At 46.9% G+C, this 18,175-nt stretch overlaps 1 protein-coding gene across 1 annotated transcript; it reads left to right on the top strand.

Moving 5' to 3' along the window:
* Nucleotides 1-6,892: 6,892 nt before the first annotated feature.
* On the top strand, nt 6,893-8,865 carry LOC308084537 (uncharacterized protein; the record flags this gene model as incomplete). Its single annotated transcript, XM_080427204.1, has 4 exons — nt 6,893-6,971; nt 7,405-7,500; nt 8,074-8,510; nt 8,830-8,865. The coding sequence occupies 4 exons, from the start codon at nt 6,893-6,895 to the stop codon at nt 8,863-8,865; spliced, it is 648 nt and encodes a 215-aa protein (XP_080283330.1).
* Between the last annotated feature and the right edge of the window lie 9,310 nt (nt 8,866-18,175).

Raw genomic sequence — 18,175 nt, 5'->3', positions numbered from 1 at the left:
GGCGGATTTTGTTTCTCACTTGCTATACAGTCTGGAAAGCCTCCTATCTCCATGCATGGGGGGGGGTAAAACTTGTAAAACTTGAGTCACTTCCTGACTTGCCTACGTCCTTAAAATACAACTCAAATGGAGCCTGGCCAGACTGATAAGCGAAGTGAGAAACAAATAAATCAGCCGAACGTAGTGAATCAGGCTGGATCCCAGGCTAAACTATATTCCCTTTTTGTCTAGGAGCTCACAACAATTAGTATACCATATTTAGCACATAAAGTTCTAATCAGGGACCACAGCAGAAATTACATCTTGTATGACTGTATTTTGAAAATTAAGATTGCCTATGGCATATGCATTTTAGTTAATAAACTTCCATGATTAGAATTAAAAGTCGTTTGTCTTGTGTATATTGCTGGATGATCTATGACCCTGCCTCAGACAAGAATTTAAAATCCTTCAGAGTTTATGAGACTGATCTGTATTAAAAACAGGTAAACTGGTGATATATATAATGTCATTTATATGTGTTACAGTCTGGCTCAGAGACCATAACAAAAAAGGGGAGACGACACGGAGGAATACATAAATAAGTGTAAAGTTTATTTACCAAATAGTGAAATAAGTTTATGTTTCCAAATAATACAGGCAGGGAAACATGCTGCCCACTGGAACTGAACCTAACAAATGAATATAACAAAACCAAACAGAAATGCTCTCCTGTGTGGCCAAGCCTGAGGCCTGGAAGGACTGAAGAGAGAGAGCATTGTAGAATGGGTCTTTTATAGTGTGAGGAGACAATTGGCCAGGTGTCTCCCCTTCCACTGATCAACTCAGACTCCACCCTCCAAACCAGCACTGCAAGGGAATCTGGTTAGGCTGTTAAAGGCACACACACACACACAACCCTATAGCAAAGGCCATGGGGGCCGTCACACCCCCCCCCCCCCTTCAAAACAGGGTCCCACAGGGAACCCTGGCCCAAACTTTGTGCTATAACTAAATCAACTTACATTTAATGTGCAAATATTTACAAAAAATTTACCCCATTTTAAACTAACCCCCCCAGTTCACATCTCCATTCCGCTTCAGCCCCACCCCACCTCAGCAACTGGTACCTTGGAGCTTTTAAGAGAAAGGGTAAGGCCTATGCAAAACAGATTATGAACACAGAATTGATTTATGGGCCCCTAAATAAAGCATCCACATAATTCTCTTTCCAATGACTTTTTCCATGTTTTTCCTTCCTGTGTGCATTACAAATGCAGACAGGATGAAAATAACTCCATGGTGTATTCTGCACCTGTGGCTGTGACCCACAGACACATGGTTTCACAAAGTTGCCATGACTTTTGCGTCCATCACGCTTCGGAAACGTCATGACATCTTTTGAGCTGAAAACACGCCGCTCAAACTTTAGCAGCTTTGGGCTGAGAAATTTCCAAATTGGGGACCAAATAATCCACTTTGATGGATTGACTTTGTTTTTCTGTTTTTTGACCAGTACTACAGACTTTGATGTACATTGCCACGCTTCTTTTCACACGGGGCCAAAAGAACTTTTTCAAACCCTCATCATAAGTTTTACACACTCCCATATGCCCCGACTCATAGTGAGCAATGCGCAAAACTGACTCCTGAAATTTGGAAGGAATGACAATTTGGAAAATTGGGTCTCCAATGAACCCTTGGCCCTTCGGCACACACTTGCGCAGTAGCACGCCATTCTCAATGAAGTATCCCTGTGCACGATTTTTCACCTCCTTTTTGGGGAGAACAAGATTGAACAGCTCCTTCAGTGTGGGATCGGCTTTCTGCTCCCTCACCAACTCCGAGTGTGAAATAGACCTAGGAAGGTTGCACAGATATTCATTTTCATCCTGGTGCTTCCTATCCTCAACTGCTTTTTGTACAGGTTGAACAACAGACTGATCAGTAAAGACCCGCTCCCCTGCTACATCATTCCCCAGTACTATGGTCACCCCATTAACAGGAAGAGCTGGACGCACCCCCATCCTAACTTCACCCTGGAACAGAGATGAACAGAGCATGAACTTGTGTACAGGAACATGGAAAACTGACATCTCCATGCCCAACACAGGAATGAACGACCCAGTGTCAGTCGCTCCAGAAAATGGCAGAGTAGAGGCAAGGATAAATGAATTAAATGAGCCTGTGTCTCGTAAAATAGTTACTGGCACCTTCTCCGGATTACAAATCAAGGACACATGTCCCTTTGACACAAATGGTGAACAGGCACTTGTCATTACCTCAGCACTCGGCTGATCTACCATGCCACCCGAAAGTGACACTGCAAATGCAGACGGACTCTGCCTAGCTGAGATGTTCTCATTACGTGACTTAAGCATAGGGCATTCCTTTTTCCAGTGTCCTGGTTGGTGACAGTAATGGCAGACATTATCGGAGTCCCGTACAGCATGACCACTTGGTCCACTCTTATGCTCCGCACTCCATGTCCCACTGGTCCTGCCAGGGAAATACTTTCCCCCAACAACCTGGCCAGCTTCTCTGCCACCCCCAAACCCACCAGCAAAGCTACGGTTGTCCCAACATCCCTTATGCATTAATGAGAACTCATCAGCGAGTGCCGCAGCTTCAGCTGCAGTCCGTGCCTTCTGCTCACTTATATGAACGGCCACTTGCTCAGGGACTGAGTTTTTGAATTGTTCCAGTACAATCAGGTCTGCCAGATCATCATAGTCATCGACTCCTGCAGCTACACACCAACGATTAAAGTGTGTGGACAGGTCACGGGCAAACTCCAAGTAGGATCTATTGCCTCGCTGCCACGTTCTAAACCGCTGGCGGTAAGCCTTGGGTACTAATTCGTAGGTACGAAGCACTGCGGCTTTCACCTCCGTGTACTTACAACTGTCCCGTGCCGACAGTGAAGCAAACGCCTCCTGTGCACGACCAGTCAGCACACACTGCAACAGGACCGTGCGGTCCGCATCACTCCAGTCCCTAGCGTGTGCCACCCGCTCGAACAAAGTGAAAAACACCTCCACCTCCTTCTCATTAAACTTGGGGACTAACCGTGAACTTTTCAAGATTTGGTCTTTGTCACCTGATTCCTTTTTCATAAGCTGTCCATAATCATGGCTTTGATATTGTCCTTCCTGGACCTTTTATCGCCAATTTCAATTGCATAATGCTCTGCAATTAAAATGAGCTGATCTTTGGTGCAGGCACCTAACCCCTCCTCCGACGGAGCCAAGAAAAAATCAGTAACCTCCATTACTTTTTGAAACTTTTGAAAAAATCCAAACCAAAAAAAAAACAATACCAAATTAAACCAAAAACCTCTAGTGACAAAAGAACGCAACAGAAAACAAATCAATTAAATTGAGCCTCCCCACTGACTGCCTATACCAAAAACGTATCTAACTGCGCTCTAGTCTTCAGAGGGTTTCTGCGGCCAGGTACTTACGCACCAAAACCCGCTAGCGTGGAAAAGCGACCAGCAAGCTGGCAACCCCCCAAAACTAGGGACATGCTCCCAGCCACTTTCACCCCACACTACTTTTTACCCGCTCACGAATCCCAAGGGGAAACGCGCTATGCCTACCTGAGTTGGCTCAATAAAACCGATTTGCAAAATAACTATACTTACGTTCCTATGTCACCAGACCTTTAACAAAATCTCCGACCCCCGATCGCTCCCCAAAGAATGCAGGTAGGGAATCCCCAGCACTGACGTCACCAGCGGCTTTCCCAATTCCCACGGCCCCACCCCCCTGCTGCCACCAAGGGTAGGTGCGAACCTGAACCCTGCTTGTTGAACACAAGCAACCTAAATTACAATAGGCCTACTCAAACTTTGTAGTTTTACCAACATTTTCCGTTTTAGACGAGCCCCCATTTGTTACAGTCTGGCTCAGAGACCATAACAAAAAAGGGGAGACGACACGGAGGAATACATAAATAAGTGGAAAGTTTATTTACCAAATAGTGAAATAAGTCAATAAGGTAATAAGTTTAAGTTTCCAAATAATACAGGCAGGGAAACATGCTGCCCACTGGAACTGAACCTAACAAATGAACATAACAAAACCAAACAGAAATGCTCTCCTGTGTGGCCAAGCCTGAGGCCTGGAAGGACTGAAGAGAGAGAGCATTGTAGAATGGGTCTTTTATAGTGTGAGGAGACAATTGGCCAGGTGTCTCCCCTTCCACTGATCAACTCAGACTCCACCCTCCAAACCAGCACTGCAAGGGAATCTGGTTAGGCTGTTAACTCTTTAACTGCCAAAAACGGGAGTCCGATGGCTCTATGGCTCTATGGCTTTTTTTATTTTATTTTTTCTTTATAATTTTTTTATTGTTTTGGTCTTCTTTTTTTTTTTAATCTCAAAGGAACTAGGAGATAACGCTATCCAAAAAATTGCTGCTCCATTCACTTCAATGTTAAAAAACAAACGGAGGAAAAATGCACCTTTTTCCTGGCACTGGGACGACACAGTCTGAAATAAGTGTGGCAATGAAAGAGTTAAAGACACACACACACAACCCTATAGCAAAGGCCATGGGGGACGTCACATATGCATGACATGTAATGATGATTAATCACTAAATTACCCAAACTACACATACAAGGGGGAAAGGTCTGTAGTTGCAGTTTGTGATAAATGCTTTGCTACAGGTTATGAGTTACTGGTAAAACAGTCTGAGCATCACTGTCTGTCCAGATTAGTCAGGGTTTAAAAAGTTAAATCCAATGTTACAAGCATGAATATATGCATGAAATAAGGTGCTGATAAGCTGTACAACTGTTTGCTGTGTGTTGTCATGTCTGGTTTTGACAGTTAGTTATCATAGCACCTATTTGGTAGGTCTCAGCAAAACATTCTACTATTTAATAATTATGCATTTAATAATGCTTACACTACAGCTTTATTATTAAAGCATTAGTTCACCCAAAAAAATTATAATATGTATAATGTATATATATATATATATATATATATATATATATATATATATATATATATATATATATATATATATATATATATATATATATATATATATATACACACACACACATATATACATATATATATTTATATATACAATAGCCGGGACTAAGGACAGGTTAAAATTGTGGTAAAGACTTGCACAAGGAGGTCTGCACAAGTCTTGATGACCCGGCCAGCGATGTCGTCAGGGCCAGGTGCTTTACTCCCGGCGACTTTTTTTTTTTTTAGGGTTAGGTTAGGGTTATGTTATTTAATTATTTTGGTGGAGCCAGCCCCCCAAACTCCTGAAATGCATAGAAATCTATGAAATTTATATTTAAAAAAGCCAGCCCCCCAAACCCCTAAAATACATAGAAATCTTTATATTATTGTCTGAACACTATTTATTTATTTATGTATTTATGTATTTATGTATTTATGTATTTATGTATGTATTTATTTATGAATTATATTATTTATGCATTTAGTAGCTGTTATAATAATCCATTATGAAGAATTCCGTTTTCCAGATGAGCATAACAACATAAGAGTTGTTCTTTAAATGGGCACACTATTTAATTATATTGATTAATATATATTAAATACATGTTTATTTATTAGACTTTAAAAACTCAACATTAATAAACAATCAACCATATTAGTCTACTGAAATAGCCTAGACTATGCCCACACCAGCAGCCAATATGTAGGCTGCCAGGGCAGGGCAGGTAAATAGAAATAGCCTACTGACATCTTGTTAAAAACACAACCAGATAAATAAGATGTAATATCCCATACCAAATCTCAGGAGATGTTTCATTCATGAAGAACTGTGACACTTGTGCTTGGGTCCATTGGGTTCTTATATTTTTGGAATGTTGTTCTCCTGAGGCATGCTGTCTGATTTCAGCCAGTCCACCATGCGGCACAGAAAACATACGGCGACATAGTTTACAGTTTGCTTTGTAAACATCTACACAGACGCTGTCATGGCAAGGGTTTGCCTCTTCCCACTCATGTCTGTACTTTTGGAGGCGTTTTGTCTTTTGAAGGAGTGTGGAGTATCGGCTGTAGACACTGGCACAGAACGTATCTTAGCAACGTGAAAGCGCTAACTCTCATTGGTCGTGTTATGAATAATGAGCCAATGAGCTGCTGAGCACACTCCCAGACAATGGTATCATAGCCAGCGTTGCCAAGTCTGTTTATTTCCCGCAACTTTTGGACAAAATTTGCCTTGTTTTTCGCTTGTTTTTGTAGGTCGGCTGGCTCATTTCTCTCACTATACTTGGCAACACTGACTGACACCCGTTTCACTCACGCGCGGTTGTGACCGCTGTGTAGATGGCTGTATGCGATGTGCTCTGCAGGGGGAGGGGCTGGCAGCAGTAGATCTTTACCCTACGTCCCTACGTTTTAACAGCGGGCGTCTCCGATCGCCGGGCGACACCGTCCAAAAGATAAATAAAATCCATCTTTTCAGATCAACATCGTCCCCCCGCCCACTTCGCCTCATCGCCAGTAGTTGCCGGCTCTCATAGACATATAATGCACTTCCGGAAAATACTATCCTGAATCGCCCGCTGTTAAAACGCACCGTTAGGCAACAACCGGCGACGCGCAAGGCGTTGTTAGCTTGTAGATCTATTGTCCAAGGCTGGTGATCATTTTGACGTTGCACTACATGCGGAAGTGATTGCATAAGTATTGGGGCATAATGCGTTTCATATTAATTGTACATCGTGCAAGTACAGTAACGGTATGGGAAGCAGCTGTTGTTACAAGCAGAATATTGAGGACTTTTTCAGGAAAGTATGGAGTTAGTTGGGCCATGTGTCTGCTTGGAGACTGGCGCCATACACTCGTGTACACTCCATGAGTGTGCTTGTCAATTAATGTGGCAAGATGTGGCAAGATGAGCCATGCATAAGCCAACCGTCCATGGACGCATGCTGGGTGAGCTCCAGAGACTCATCCAGCCCTTCAATTTATACCCTCAAAGTCACATCACTTCAACCAGACCATATCTTGATTGACCAATCCTGATCCTGAACTTATTCTTAGAAATACATCATCTTTACCTTTCCCTTACAGGCAGACATAGTCAGATCTATTCTTAACCTGACAATCACAAGTTGTTTTAATCACAAGCCTCTTCCATCCTCCGCATTCATGTCCTTGTACAAATACAATATGTATCTTGTACAGTATATTTTCCATAACACTACCAGTAGGATCACCTTTTCAAAACTTCTCCTTTTAAGTCAGTTCCATATAATGAGAAAATAAACTGAGATGATTGTTTAGATATGGAATGGTATGTAAATATCAAAGGTTTTTCCTTATCTGTTGCTCTACCTTTAAAACATACTTATTTACATCCTCTGTTCCCTCTGTTTTACACTCAACCTATTCTATTGTTCCTTCATTCCAGACCAGTGTGTGGAGTCCAGCCTGAGGGTGAATAGTTCTCCAGAACCAGCCTGGATTGTTTCTATTAAACAGGAACCTGAAGACCTCCTGGACACCAGTAAGTTTCAGGCTCTCTCAGTTTCTTTGTTTTATTCTGTTCTGTTGTATGACTATCTCTGATCAATGTTTACGATGAGAAAGAACCAATGTTTGTTGACATTCTAACAGTGATGCATGACTCATTTGCATGCTTAATGATTGACGTTTGGAGGATTCCACTGGTAACACTATGAACTGTAGGCAATTCCCTTAGCTAAAGTCTGCATTGATGCTGACTTACAGAAAGGGTTCATAAAGGGCTCTGCCAGATCCCTCACTGACTTTTTGAACCATTTCAAAGGGGACAGCCCTCAAGCCCTCACGGACTTCCGATGAACGCAGAAATAATCTACCAGCTCACAAAGCGTCTCATTGCGACTCGTTGTGAGCTTGTAGATCTATTTTCTCTATATTCACACACAATTGTTGTTTGTGCGTGCAGGTGTGCATGCGCGTGCATGCCTGCCTGACAGTACTATGAATGCCACGTGTGTACAGCTGTCTGATCAATGGGCCAATCAAAGGTTTTTTTTTTTTTTTTTTGTCAAGTTAAAACATTTATTGGTTTTCTCTCATTGTATCTTTTGCCTAGACTTCCTGCACCTCGCTGTGTATAAACAGAAGGTTTCACCTGAACAGCAGGAGATGAGCCCCAGTCTGGTCCAGGAGGAACCAGAGCCTCCACAGATTAAAGAGGAAGAGGAGGAACTACTTCCGAGACCAGAAGAGGCTGACGGATCAACATTATTAGCAGTGAAAAGGGAAGATCATGATGAAAACAGAGACTCAGAGCCTGTAGCCAGCACCTCAACTGAACACATTAATACACAAGCGTATGTAGAGGACTGTGGAACATCACAACCAACTAGTGATGACCAGCTCCTCTCTCCACACTGTTCTGAATCTGATATCACTGAAGACAGTGATGAGTGGGAGGAGAACACAGTAGTCAATCAGTCAGCTTTAAAAACATTGAAATCACACAAGACACAAAATGTGAAAGGAGACAGAAACAAGCTGTCCCAAGATGTGAAATCATCAAAACAAACTCACTCTATGAGGAGGCACACAGGGAAGAAAAGCTTAATTCATACAGAGTGTGGCAAAATGTTTACAAAAACGGAAAATCTGAAGATGCACACAATGACTCATACAGGGGAAAAGCCCTTTACTTGTACAGTTTGTGGCAAGGGCTTTAGTCGAAAGTGGCACCTAATTGACCACATGATGACTCATACAGGGGAAAAGCCGTTTATATGTACAGTTTGTGGCAAAGGCTGTAGTCGCCAGCGTAGTCTAAAAAAACACATGATGACTCATAGAGGGGAAAAACCCTTTACTTGTGCAGTTTGTGGCAAAAGGTATAATCAACAGGGTGATCTAAGAACACACATGATGACTCATACAGGGGAGAACACCTTTACTTGTGCAGTTTGTGGCAAGGGTGTTAGTCAAAAGTGTCACCTTGAAGAACATATGGTGACTCATACAAGGGAAACACCCTTTACTTGTGCAGTTTGTGCCAAAGGCTGTAGTCGACAGGGTATTCTAAAAATACACGTGATGACACATAAGTAGGAAAAAAGCCTTGCTTATGCAGTTTGTGGCAAAGACTGTAGTCGCCAGTTTAATCTAGGATAATCTGAGGATTCATACAGGGGAAAATCCCTTTACAGTTTGTGGTGATAGCTAGCCAAAGTATTAGTCTAAAATCACATATGAGGAGTCGTACAGGGGGGGGGGGCTTAATTGTACAGATTGCGATGAAGTATTCAAATGTATGCCCATTATTGTCTCCACCAGGCCGAAAGGCATGGCGAGAGAGTATGTTTTGCCCCCTGTCCGTGTGTCCGTGTGTCTGTGTGTCCGTGTGTGTGTCCTTCTGTCTGTGACCAGCTAATCTCTGGCACCGTTGGCCCGGTCACTGCAAAACTGTGCAAACACAATCTGTGGATGCCAATTCAGAACCTCTGGCCTAAATTGTTCAATTTTTGGCCTGTTATAGCGCCACCAGGAGGCCGATTTGTGCAAAACATCTTTTTTTGATACTACTCCTACAGATGTTGTCCAAACATCACACAAATCGGTACACAGTATCTCTATAGTCATGTGATCAACACGGATCTGTCCGATTTCCCATATTCCATCCTGATTGCCTAAAATTGGCTTCCAAAGTTTGCAGGATTGGTTCGTTTTCAACAAAATGCCTCAAATCATGAACGCTGCATGCAATTTCAGTGCATTTTAGCACGCATATTCCCAATAGGCCAAGGAAGAAATGTCACTTGAAAATGTTCAAATCAGCCTCATGGTGGTGCTATAACAGGCCGTTTTGCGTTTTTACCTATAACTGCACTGATCTGCGTGAAACTTTGCACGCACACTCCCTAGAGGCCAAGGATAAACCTTTGCCCTGCATTTTTCAGCTCTGCCTTTTAGAGCGCCACCAGGAGGCTGATTTGTGCAAAACACATCTTTTGATAATACTCCTACAGATTCTGTCCAAACATCACGCAAATCAGTACACAGTATCTCTATAGTCATTTGATCAACACAGAGTTGTCCAATATTCCTTCCTAATTGGCTAACATTGGCTTCCAAAGTTTAGTCTAATTTAGCAAAACACATTTTTGGAACAAAATGCCTCAAATCATGAATGCAGTGTCCGATTGCAGTGACAGGCCCGAGGAGCACTTTTTCTAGTTTCTAGTCTATCGATGAAAAGTCTTAGATACAAATAGATACAAATAGAATCTTACGGATTACAGCTTAGGGTTGTTACTGATGGTACAGTTTGCACTATTATGATGCATTAACACATTGATTGCCAGAATTATTTCAGATTTTTTGCATTTTCATGCCAGTGTTTTTACATTGAGAAAAAAAAGTACTCAGGAGCTGAGATACAAAATTTTTAAGTTTTAAGTTAAAGGGTCTACACCATGAAAATCACATTTTTCTTGGTTTTTTGTATTTTTTGGGGTCCCCAGTGTCTCTTGTACCCCAAAAAATGTTTTTTTTTAAATTCAGTCATTCCTTCTCATTTCATGGATTTCCAGAATGGGCGTGTCTGAACAGGCGATCTCAGAATGGAAATGTTTATGATGTCATAAACATTAATGATGGCAAACCCAATGTTAAATGAAAAGTGCCCGAATCGCTCCGAAACTTTTTCTACCCCCCCTAAGTGGGGGTCTACGAACAAATACTTCGGGCTCGGATTTTGGCTCCGCCCCCCGGAAGTGGGTGAAACAGGCACCTCAAACACTTGGTGGAATTGTTCAAAAATGTTCAAAGTGTTTTTTTTTTCGATTTTGTATTTTTCTTATATGCTTCTTTTTATGCAGAATCTTTCCTTTTTTTTTTTTTTAAATAATTTTTTTTAATATTTTTTTTTATTAACAGACAGAATTGCTCAGTAGCCCCCCCCTGCACAAGAGGACGTTTTGGTATTGCAGCTGAAAGTGCTGTATAAGCCAGAGACAATTGACTTGGGATGAGTATATCTGAGTGATGATTTAGGCTCAAACCTTTTGAAAAAGGTTTGAGGGACATACACCATATGATATTAAATATCAAATATTTTTTTTCAAATTCATGGTGTAGCTCCTTTAACAACGAAGTGGATGGGAGTCTAGATCTTCGACAAATCATATCTCCTTGGTCTTTGGGTCAAATAAAAAAAAACTCGATCTAGGCAATCAAGTGATGGATTCTAAAAACGAGTTAACTCGTTCTTGGCAATCAATGTGTTCGTGAAGCCTTTATTGCCATCTGGAAATTTTTTAAATGATCTGTTTTAGTTTTTTCAATGGATTTGGATGCATCCATTCACCTTAATGGCCTATTATTTGTGTTCCTTTTTTATTGCTTTTCATTTTTGTATTACCTGTAGCTCGTAGGTTACGGTTTAAACAATATGTGCATCAATGTATGTCCAGATTTGTTGTTTAAAAAGGCACGTCCACTTTTATATTCACTATGCATGCAATAAAGTGCTGACAACCTGCACAATTTTTGTACCTGTTCGCTTTGTGTTGACATGTGTTGTTTGGACTGTTAATTGTCATAGCACTTATTTGGTAGATCTCAGCAAGACATTCAACATAGGTTATTTGTGTATTTATTGATAGGTTTTTCTCGGCAAATTCTGATACCTGTTTCAAAAATATTTCACTGGTACGAGTCCTTGGAGCTATAATATGATTTTTTTTTTTTTTATTATATTCACCTAGTAAATAGGGGGGAGCTGTCTCCAGTGTACAGACAGTTTTACAATTATGTTTTGTGGACACCCCCACCAGTTCATTAGGTATACCTGGTTTTCACCTTGGCACCACCCACCTGAACCAGTCTCTCCTCTTCCTACAAGACAACCCACCTCTCCTAGTCCTTCCCCCTCATCATGATAGGAAGTTTATAATAACCCGACAATAAGGAGTCGCTGATGTAGCTGCCTTCAGTCCAGTGTTACTATATTAAGTGTCCACACTAGCACAACATTATGCATCATCATATCAAAGGTTCCTACCCGGCTTATATACATGGTCCTAGTAGAGTGTCCGCCCTGAGAGGAGTTCAGGGTTCAATTCCCCGCCCGGGACCCCATGCCTCCCTGCTTGGCACTCAGCATCAAGGGTTGGATTGGGGGTAAGTCCCTGTGACATACTAGCGTCATGTCCAGGGTGTGTACTTGTACAACATGGCTGGGGGATGTACTTGTTCATCAAGCCGCCTCAAGCTACAGAAACAGGAGATAGGCTCCTGCCCTTTGGGGTACATGGCTTGGGAAGGCTTACTTACGGATAAAATCCAAACAATACCCAACCCTGGGTGTAATGCTGTTCTTCTGGAGTACTGGCGGCTACTTCTTCAGTTCACTGCTGCCTTGTTGTAGTGATCTTCTTCAGCAACCCAGCTAGGCCCTTAGGTGTTTTGTCGGACTATGGAGGTGTGGTGGTGTTGGAGGTTGAGGGTGAGGGTGTGGCTGTGGTGCTGGGGGTGGCAGTGGGTGACTTGGCTCTTGACGTTCTCGTCTGACTCTAATTGTTGTGCCCTGTACCAGTTGTAGGGCCTCCTGTACACAGATGGTGATTGTGTTGTCAAGATCTTCAGAGAATTTGCCTTTGAAGTGAGGGTCAAGGAAACATGCTATATCCATCACTCTCTCCGCTTCCTCTGAATACCATGAGCCAAGGTCCTCCCTCATCAACCTCTTCATCTCTCTGATCAGTGGTACGTCTTCTACACAAGTCTGCAGGATTTCAGCTATTATGTGCTCCATGACTGGCTTGATAGCTGAGTGTGACCCTTGTCTCTGAGGCAAGTGCATCGTAAACCGGTGAAGCGGGCCACACAGTTTCTCTATGACAGTGATCAGAGTCTTTTGGCATCAGGTGCCATGCCCCTCTTTCTCCTGCCAGCACTGCACTGACTGCCTGTTGTTGGCTAAGGAACCGTTCCAACATCTGATACGTTGATCCCCACCGAGTAACCACATCATGGATCAATGACTTATCAGGTAGGCCCAGAGTTGCTTGCTTAGACTTAAACACTCTCTTCTTCTTCCAGCTCCTTGAGAACCCCTGGACGGTGTGGTGGCAGGCTCGGACAGCATCTTCTACACGTTAAGTCTTCAAGACCTTTGTGATAGCCAGGTTTAAATTGTAACACAACACCCAAGCCACAGGCCAGCAAAATCCATTAAGGCCTTTTGCATGTTTGCAGCATTAAATGTTGTGATGTACAGCACACCAGTTGCTCTTTCTTGATGTTCCACTCTTGAAGGATGTTCTCTACCACCTCAGTGATGTTCTCAGCGGTGTGGTCATCTGGGAAGGGCACAGTCTAGGTATATGGAATCTAGTTTCCATTCTGGTGACAGAATGTGTATGGTGGTGAAGCTCAAGTATGGTTCACCCCCACCTCAACTACTGGTCCAAATGTGGTGCTGGCAAACCAAGTACGTACCCTGTGCCAACCATTTACTCACGTCAGCTTTGACCTTGTTGTACATTTGTGGTATCTCTGTTTTGGAGAAGTACTGTCGCGTTGGCACCTTGTACAGAGGAACTGCTTTTCTCATGAGCTTTCATGAGCTTTAGAAAGCCAGGCCTTTCAACCACTCAAAATGGCATCATGTCCTTTGCTATGAAATGCTCTGTTAAGTTCTCTTGCACTCTTTGAGTTTGGCGCACATGCAGCTTGTCTTGAGAACATTTCCGTAATGGTTGGTTGCACAGGAGGCTCTTTGGGTGGTACTGGAGGTGACACAGCCAGAAGGAAAAACGTATAATGTCAGAAGCATGAATTGACCCAACAAGTCCATACCCGGGGATGTGCACACTCTTTTGAGTTATGTTTGGGCAAAGCATGTGTTTCTATGAGTCAATTTCTGCGTAGCTCCGACAGTTACAACACACACACACACACACACACACACAGTGCAGCTCCACGCTTTGTGATTCACAGAGAGACGTTTTTCACCGCAGCCGTGACGCAGGTTGTCGCAGGCCCCCAGCGAATGCTTCGCTGCTCTGCTCCGTTGTATCAATGAGTGAAGAATACAGTAACGCTGTTAGCACCACGAGCTGACAGTCCGTAGTAGCCCCGTAGCTAAGTCTACGGGGGGACTGGCCACTGGTTGGGACAATAACTGAGTACATCCGGGCCGTAAGTAACCATGACGACGACATATCCCATAGCCCGAACTCTGAATCTCCGGGGTTTACACTAAAACACTAATAAACAGCTTACATTTTGGGAGGTTGCGTGGCGCTGTTCCGACGCCCCGCGGGTCCGACAGCCGGAATCTGGGCTCAAAACGGCTGAAAAAAGAGCAGATCCACAAGCCTGTAAAAGGCTGTTGTCTTGGGGCGCAATACCGCCGGCGTCCACAAGGCGGCGCCGTCCCCGGTCCCTGGTCCCCATCGGGGGTCCATGGACCACCTCCTACCCAGGGACGGTGGCTCCCGGGGCGGGTAGAGCGGGCGAGTGTGCACCCGGCACTGTGTTGTGAGGGACTGGGCTCCCTGGCCCCTGGCCTGTGTGGAAGGGAGAGCCAGGGAGAAGGGCCGACTGGTGCCATCTCGTAGGTAGGGACCATGCCCAGGAAGAGGCCTCGTCCTGGGGCAGCGATGGGCCACGGAGCGCCCAAAATCCTGGTTCTCAAAAAAAATTCGAAAATGTTTCTAAGTCCAGGAGCCTCTGGAGGAGGTGGGCCCCTGCCTTCCTGCCTCAAGGAATTTTCCTGGAGGTGCCTGAAAGGCCGACCCGTGCCATCAGGTAGTTATGCCCAGCACGGAGGCACCTGCCTGGGGCCGAGACGGCGACACGGACCGCCCAAAATCCTGGTTCTCCCAAAAAAAAAAAATCGAAAATGTTTCTAAGTGTCTGCATGGGCTCCAGAGGTCCCCAGGGACCCCCTGGAGGACCCCCGGCCGAAAATCTCAACTTTTTTGAGATTTTTTTTGAGCTTGTCGATCTGCTCTTTTTCGGCTTTTCGGGCCAAAACGGCCGGTACCTCCCTGTCCCTGGGTCGCCCGGGGCCGGCGGAGGGCTCGTTGGATCCGGGGCGGGGGTGCGCACGCGTCGGTGCCCCCCCGGGTCCCATGGATGCCGCCCGGGGAAACTGCGGCCGAAAAACCCCCAAATCCTGGAGGTTTCGGAAAAAAGCCATGTTTTTTTTCAGAGTCCAGAGCTCCCAGCAAGCTCTGGGCTGCAGGCCTGTCCCCTGCTGGAAATTTCGAATGGGTGGAGAGTGGCCACTTGTACCATCTCGTAGGTAGGGACCATGCCCATGCCCGGGACCGGGGCATGGTCTTGGGGCAGTGTCGGGGCCGCGAGGGGTCCCTTGTCCTGGATCTCCGCGTCGTACCTCCCTGTCCCCTCCCAGTGGCCCAGGAGGCGCCTGGCTCGTCCCTGCCACCCTCCTGTGAAAAAGTCTCCCTGGCGAGGTGCCGACTTGTTCCAGAACGTACCTATGGAGCTCGGCCGTCCCGAAGCCCGGGGCGAGGCTCCGTCTCGGGGCGGCCCGGGTGCCCGAGCGGGGCGCCCGGGTGGTGGTGGCCGTGGGTCCCTCTCCCCCCTCCCCGCGAGGGGGGAGAGAACCATGAAATCGGAGGCCTCTTGCCAGCGGGCTTATGGGAAGAGAGAGGCCTCCGCTCGGGCACGGCCGGGCGGACGGTCGCCCTGGAGGTCCTGGTGGAGCCCACGTGGATCTGGGCTCTGCCCTGGCCCCCTCCTTAGTTCCTCCTTAATTCTCTCCCGGGAGTATCGCCAACTTTTCCCAGACCGGATATAAGGACCAGCGTGCGGACGCTGGGACCACAGACGGCAGGCCTGCCCGAATGCAGGGCCCGCCGTCGGCCACGGTGGCCACTCACGGGAACCATGCCGCCCGCAAGGGCCGTGGAACCCGCTGCTTTTCCCTGACCGATAGGCACTCGTAGCCCGCCTCTTGCAAGGGCCCCGCCGTCACCTCGTGTGCTTCGGTGGACGCTGCTTGCAGCCTGCGGGCCCGACCAGGCGCGGAGGGACCACGTGCGGAGAGGCCTCGGTGGCCTGTCCTCCGCACTCCTCCGCCGCCGACCCCGGCCGAGCAAGACCGAGACGCACCGTCTGCCCTAGTTGCCTTGCCACGGACCGCCTGAGGGCCCCCGCTGCCGGCCTCGGCTCGAGCCCCGTCACGGGGCTCGGCGAGGAGATCCGCACGCCGCGGGGGCGCAAAGGCGCGCTCCGGAGACTCCGTTTCTCAAACCCTGCTTGCGTCGCGTACTCCGGCGACCGACCAAACAGCTGCGTAACGGGCCACGGGCACCAATCCCCTGTAACATGCTTTCGTCCGGCTGAGGGGCAACGGAAGAAGTGGTGACCGACGCAGTGCGCGCCTCCGGGAGACACCACACCGCCGCCCTCCTCACGGGGGGCCTGGGCGGTCTCCGCGGACCGGCAACCCCACGGCGCGCGCCTCAGCTGGGCGCAACGTCCGCGGCGGAACAGGAGGCCTACCTGGTTGATCCTGCCAGTAGCATATGCTTGTCTTAAAGGGCGCAGCAGACTTGTGTGAGTTGGGCGTGCAGGCACTGCCAAGTGTCCACGCCGGGACAGTACCTTACATGGGTGCACACCACATAGTGTGTGGGGCACGCAGGAGTCGAGTAAACCAGAGCCCCCGACCCGCAAGTCAAGTTACCTTGATGGTGTCGGCGGTGGGGGAGCCTGACATGAACCTGCGAGCAGCTACGTATCTATGCTGGTCGTGCTGCCCTGCGGCCCGGTTGTCCCGTATCTCGGCAGTGGCTGCGCCCGGGTTAATTCGAACGAGATTCCCATTGTCTTGCCACGGACCGCTCGAGGGCTACCGCGGCCGGCCTCGCCTCGAGCCCCATCACGGGGCTCGGCGAGGAGATCCGCACGCCGCGGGGATCGCCTGAGTTAATCGAACGAGATTCCCACTGTCCTCTACCCAGCGAAACCTTTAGCCAAGAGAAATGACATCGGCTCAAGCCGTAGAGTGAAGAAGACAGTCCTCAGCGAGGAAATAAGACCCTGCTAATGGGCATGAAAACTCTTGCGGCAGCGCTTGTACCACCAGGTGCCTGCGGTCCATAGGCCGCGGGACCCCCCGACTTATCGCCCATTGAGGGGTGCTTAAGAGTAGGTCCGCGGGACCGGCCGGTGAGCCGGGTCCAACGCGCTAAGTCCATAATAGTCCCATGGGCGCTCGTCGCCGTTTGTACCACCAGGTCCACGCGGTGCTTTGGCCGCGGCCTGCCACTTCACTTAACGCCCGCCGAGGGGTGCTTAAGAGTGGGTCCACGGGACCGCCTGGAGAGCCGGGTGTCCCCCGGAGGCGTGGGTCCCCCGGACTGGAGCGAGTACCCAGCTTTGAGGCTCCCTGGGCCGGGTCGAGGCCTCCCAGGGACGGCTGTCGGACTCGCGGGCTGTCGGAGCTGCGAGGCGTCGGAACAGCGCCACGCACCCGTTTTCATAGAACTGGTTGCTTATTTCTCTCGCAAAATCTGGCAACACTGGCTGGTGAATGAAATCACAGAAGACTCGTCCCTAAACACACTCGCCCCAGGTCTAATCCGGCGGCCTCTGTCCGCGAAATGAATGGGGGCGAGTGTGTTTTGGGGCGAGCGTTCCGGTTACCACCGGAACGCTCGCCCAGAATCGTTTTTTTTAACTCTCTCTCGCTTTGCCCTGAGCAGCACAGTGCACGTTAACGCCAGTCAGTCAGCGCCGTCAGTTAGCGTATCAGAGCGTATCAGCGTCTCAGGTACGCTGTTTTGAACAGTTTTTGAAGGTGTACGGTGGCGACGAAAAAAAATCTCAAGGTGTACGACGTACACAGCATCTGACGGTAGAACCAGTTTTAATGTGTTTAAAGGGGGTTTATGTGGTCAAACTATGACTGTGTGTGTGCGTGTGTGCGTGTGTGTGCGCACGTGCACGCAGTGCACTCATATTCACTGTTGATGGGACAGACTGTACTGTGTATCCATAGTCTCATTTCAATGATTATCTTTGTTTATTTTTAAACTATTTGCTTTTAAAACAGTTTTATTCTCTGAGCACAATGACAGTAAAATGTCTGTCTGTCTGTCTGTCTGTCTGTCTCTTTATTCAGTGACAGTTACACACCTCCTCCACCAGGGGCGAGCGTTCCGGCACAGTATACTTTATTGCGC

This window comes from Gymnoscopelus braueri, assembly GCF_963280865.1.
Source record: "Gymnoscopelus braueri genome assembly, chromosome: 4".
NCBI classification, from domain to species: Eukaryota; Metazoa; Chordata; class Actinopteri; order Myctophiformes; family Myctophidae; genus Gymnoscopelus; species Gymnoscopelus braueri.
Note: the sequence above shows the minus strand (reverse complement) of the source record. Positions and strands in the feature narration are given on the sequence as shown.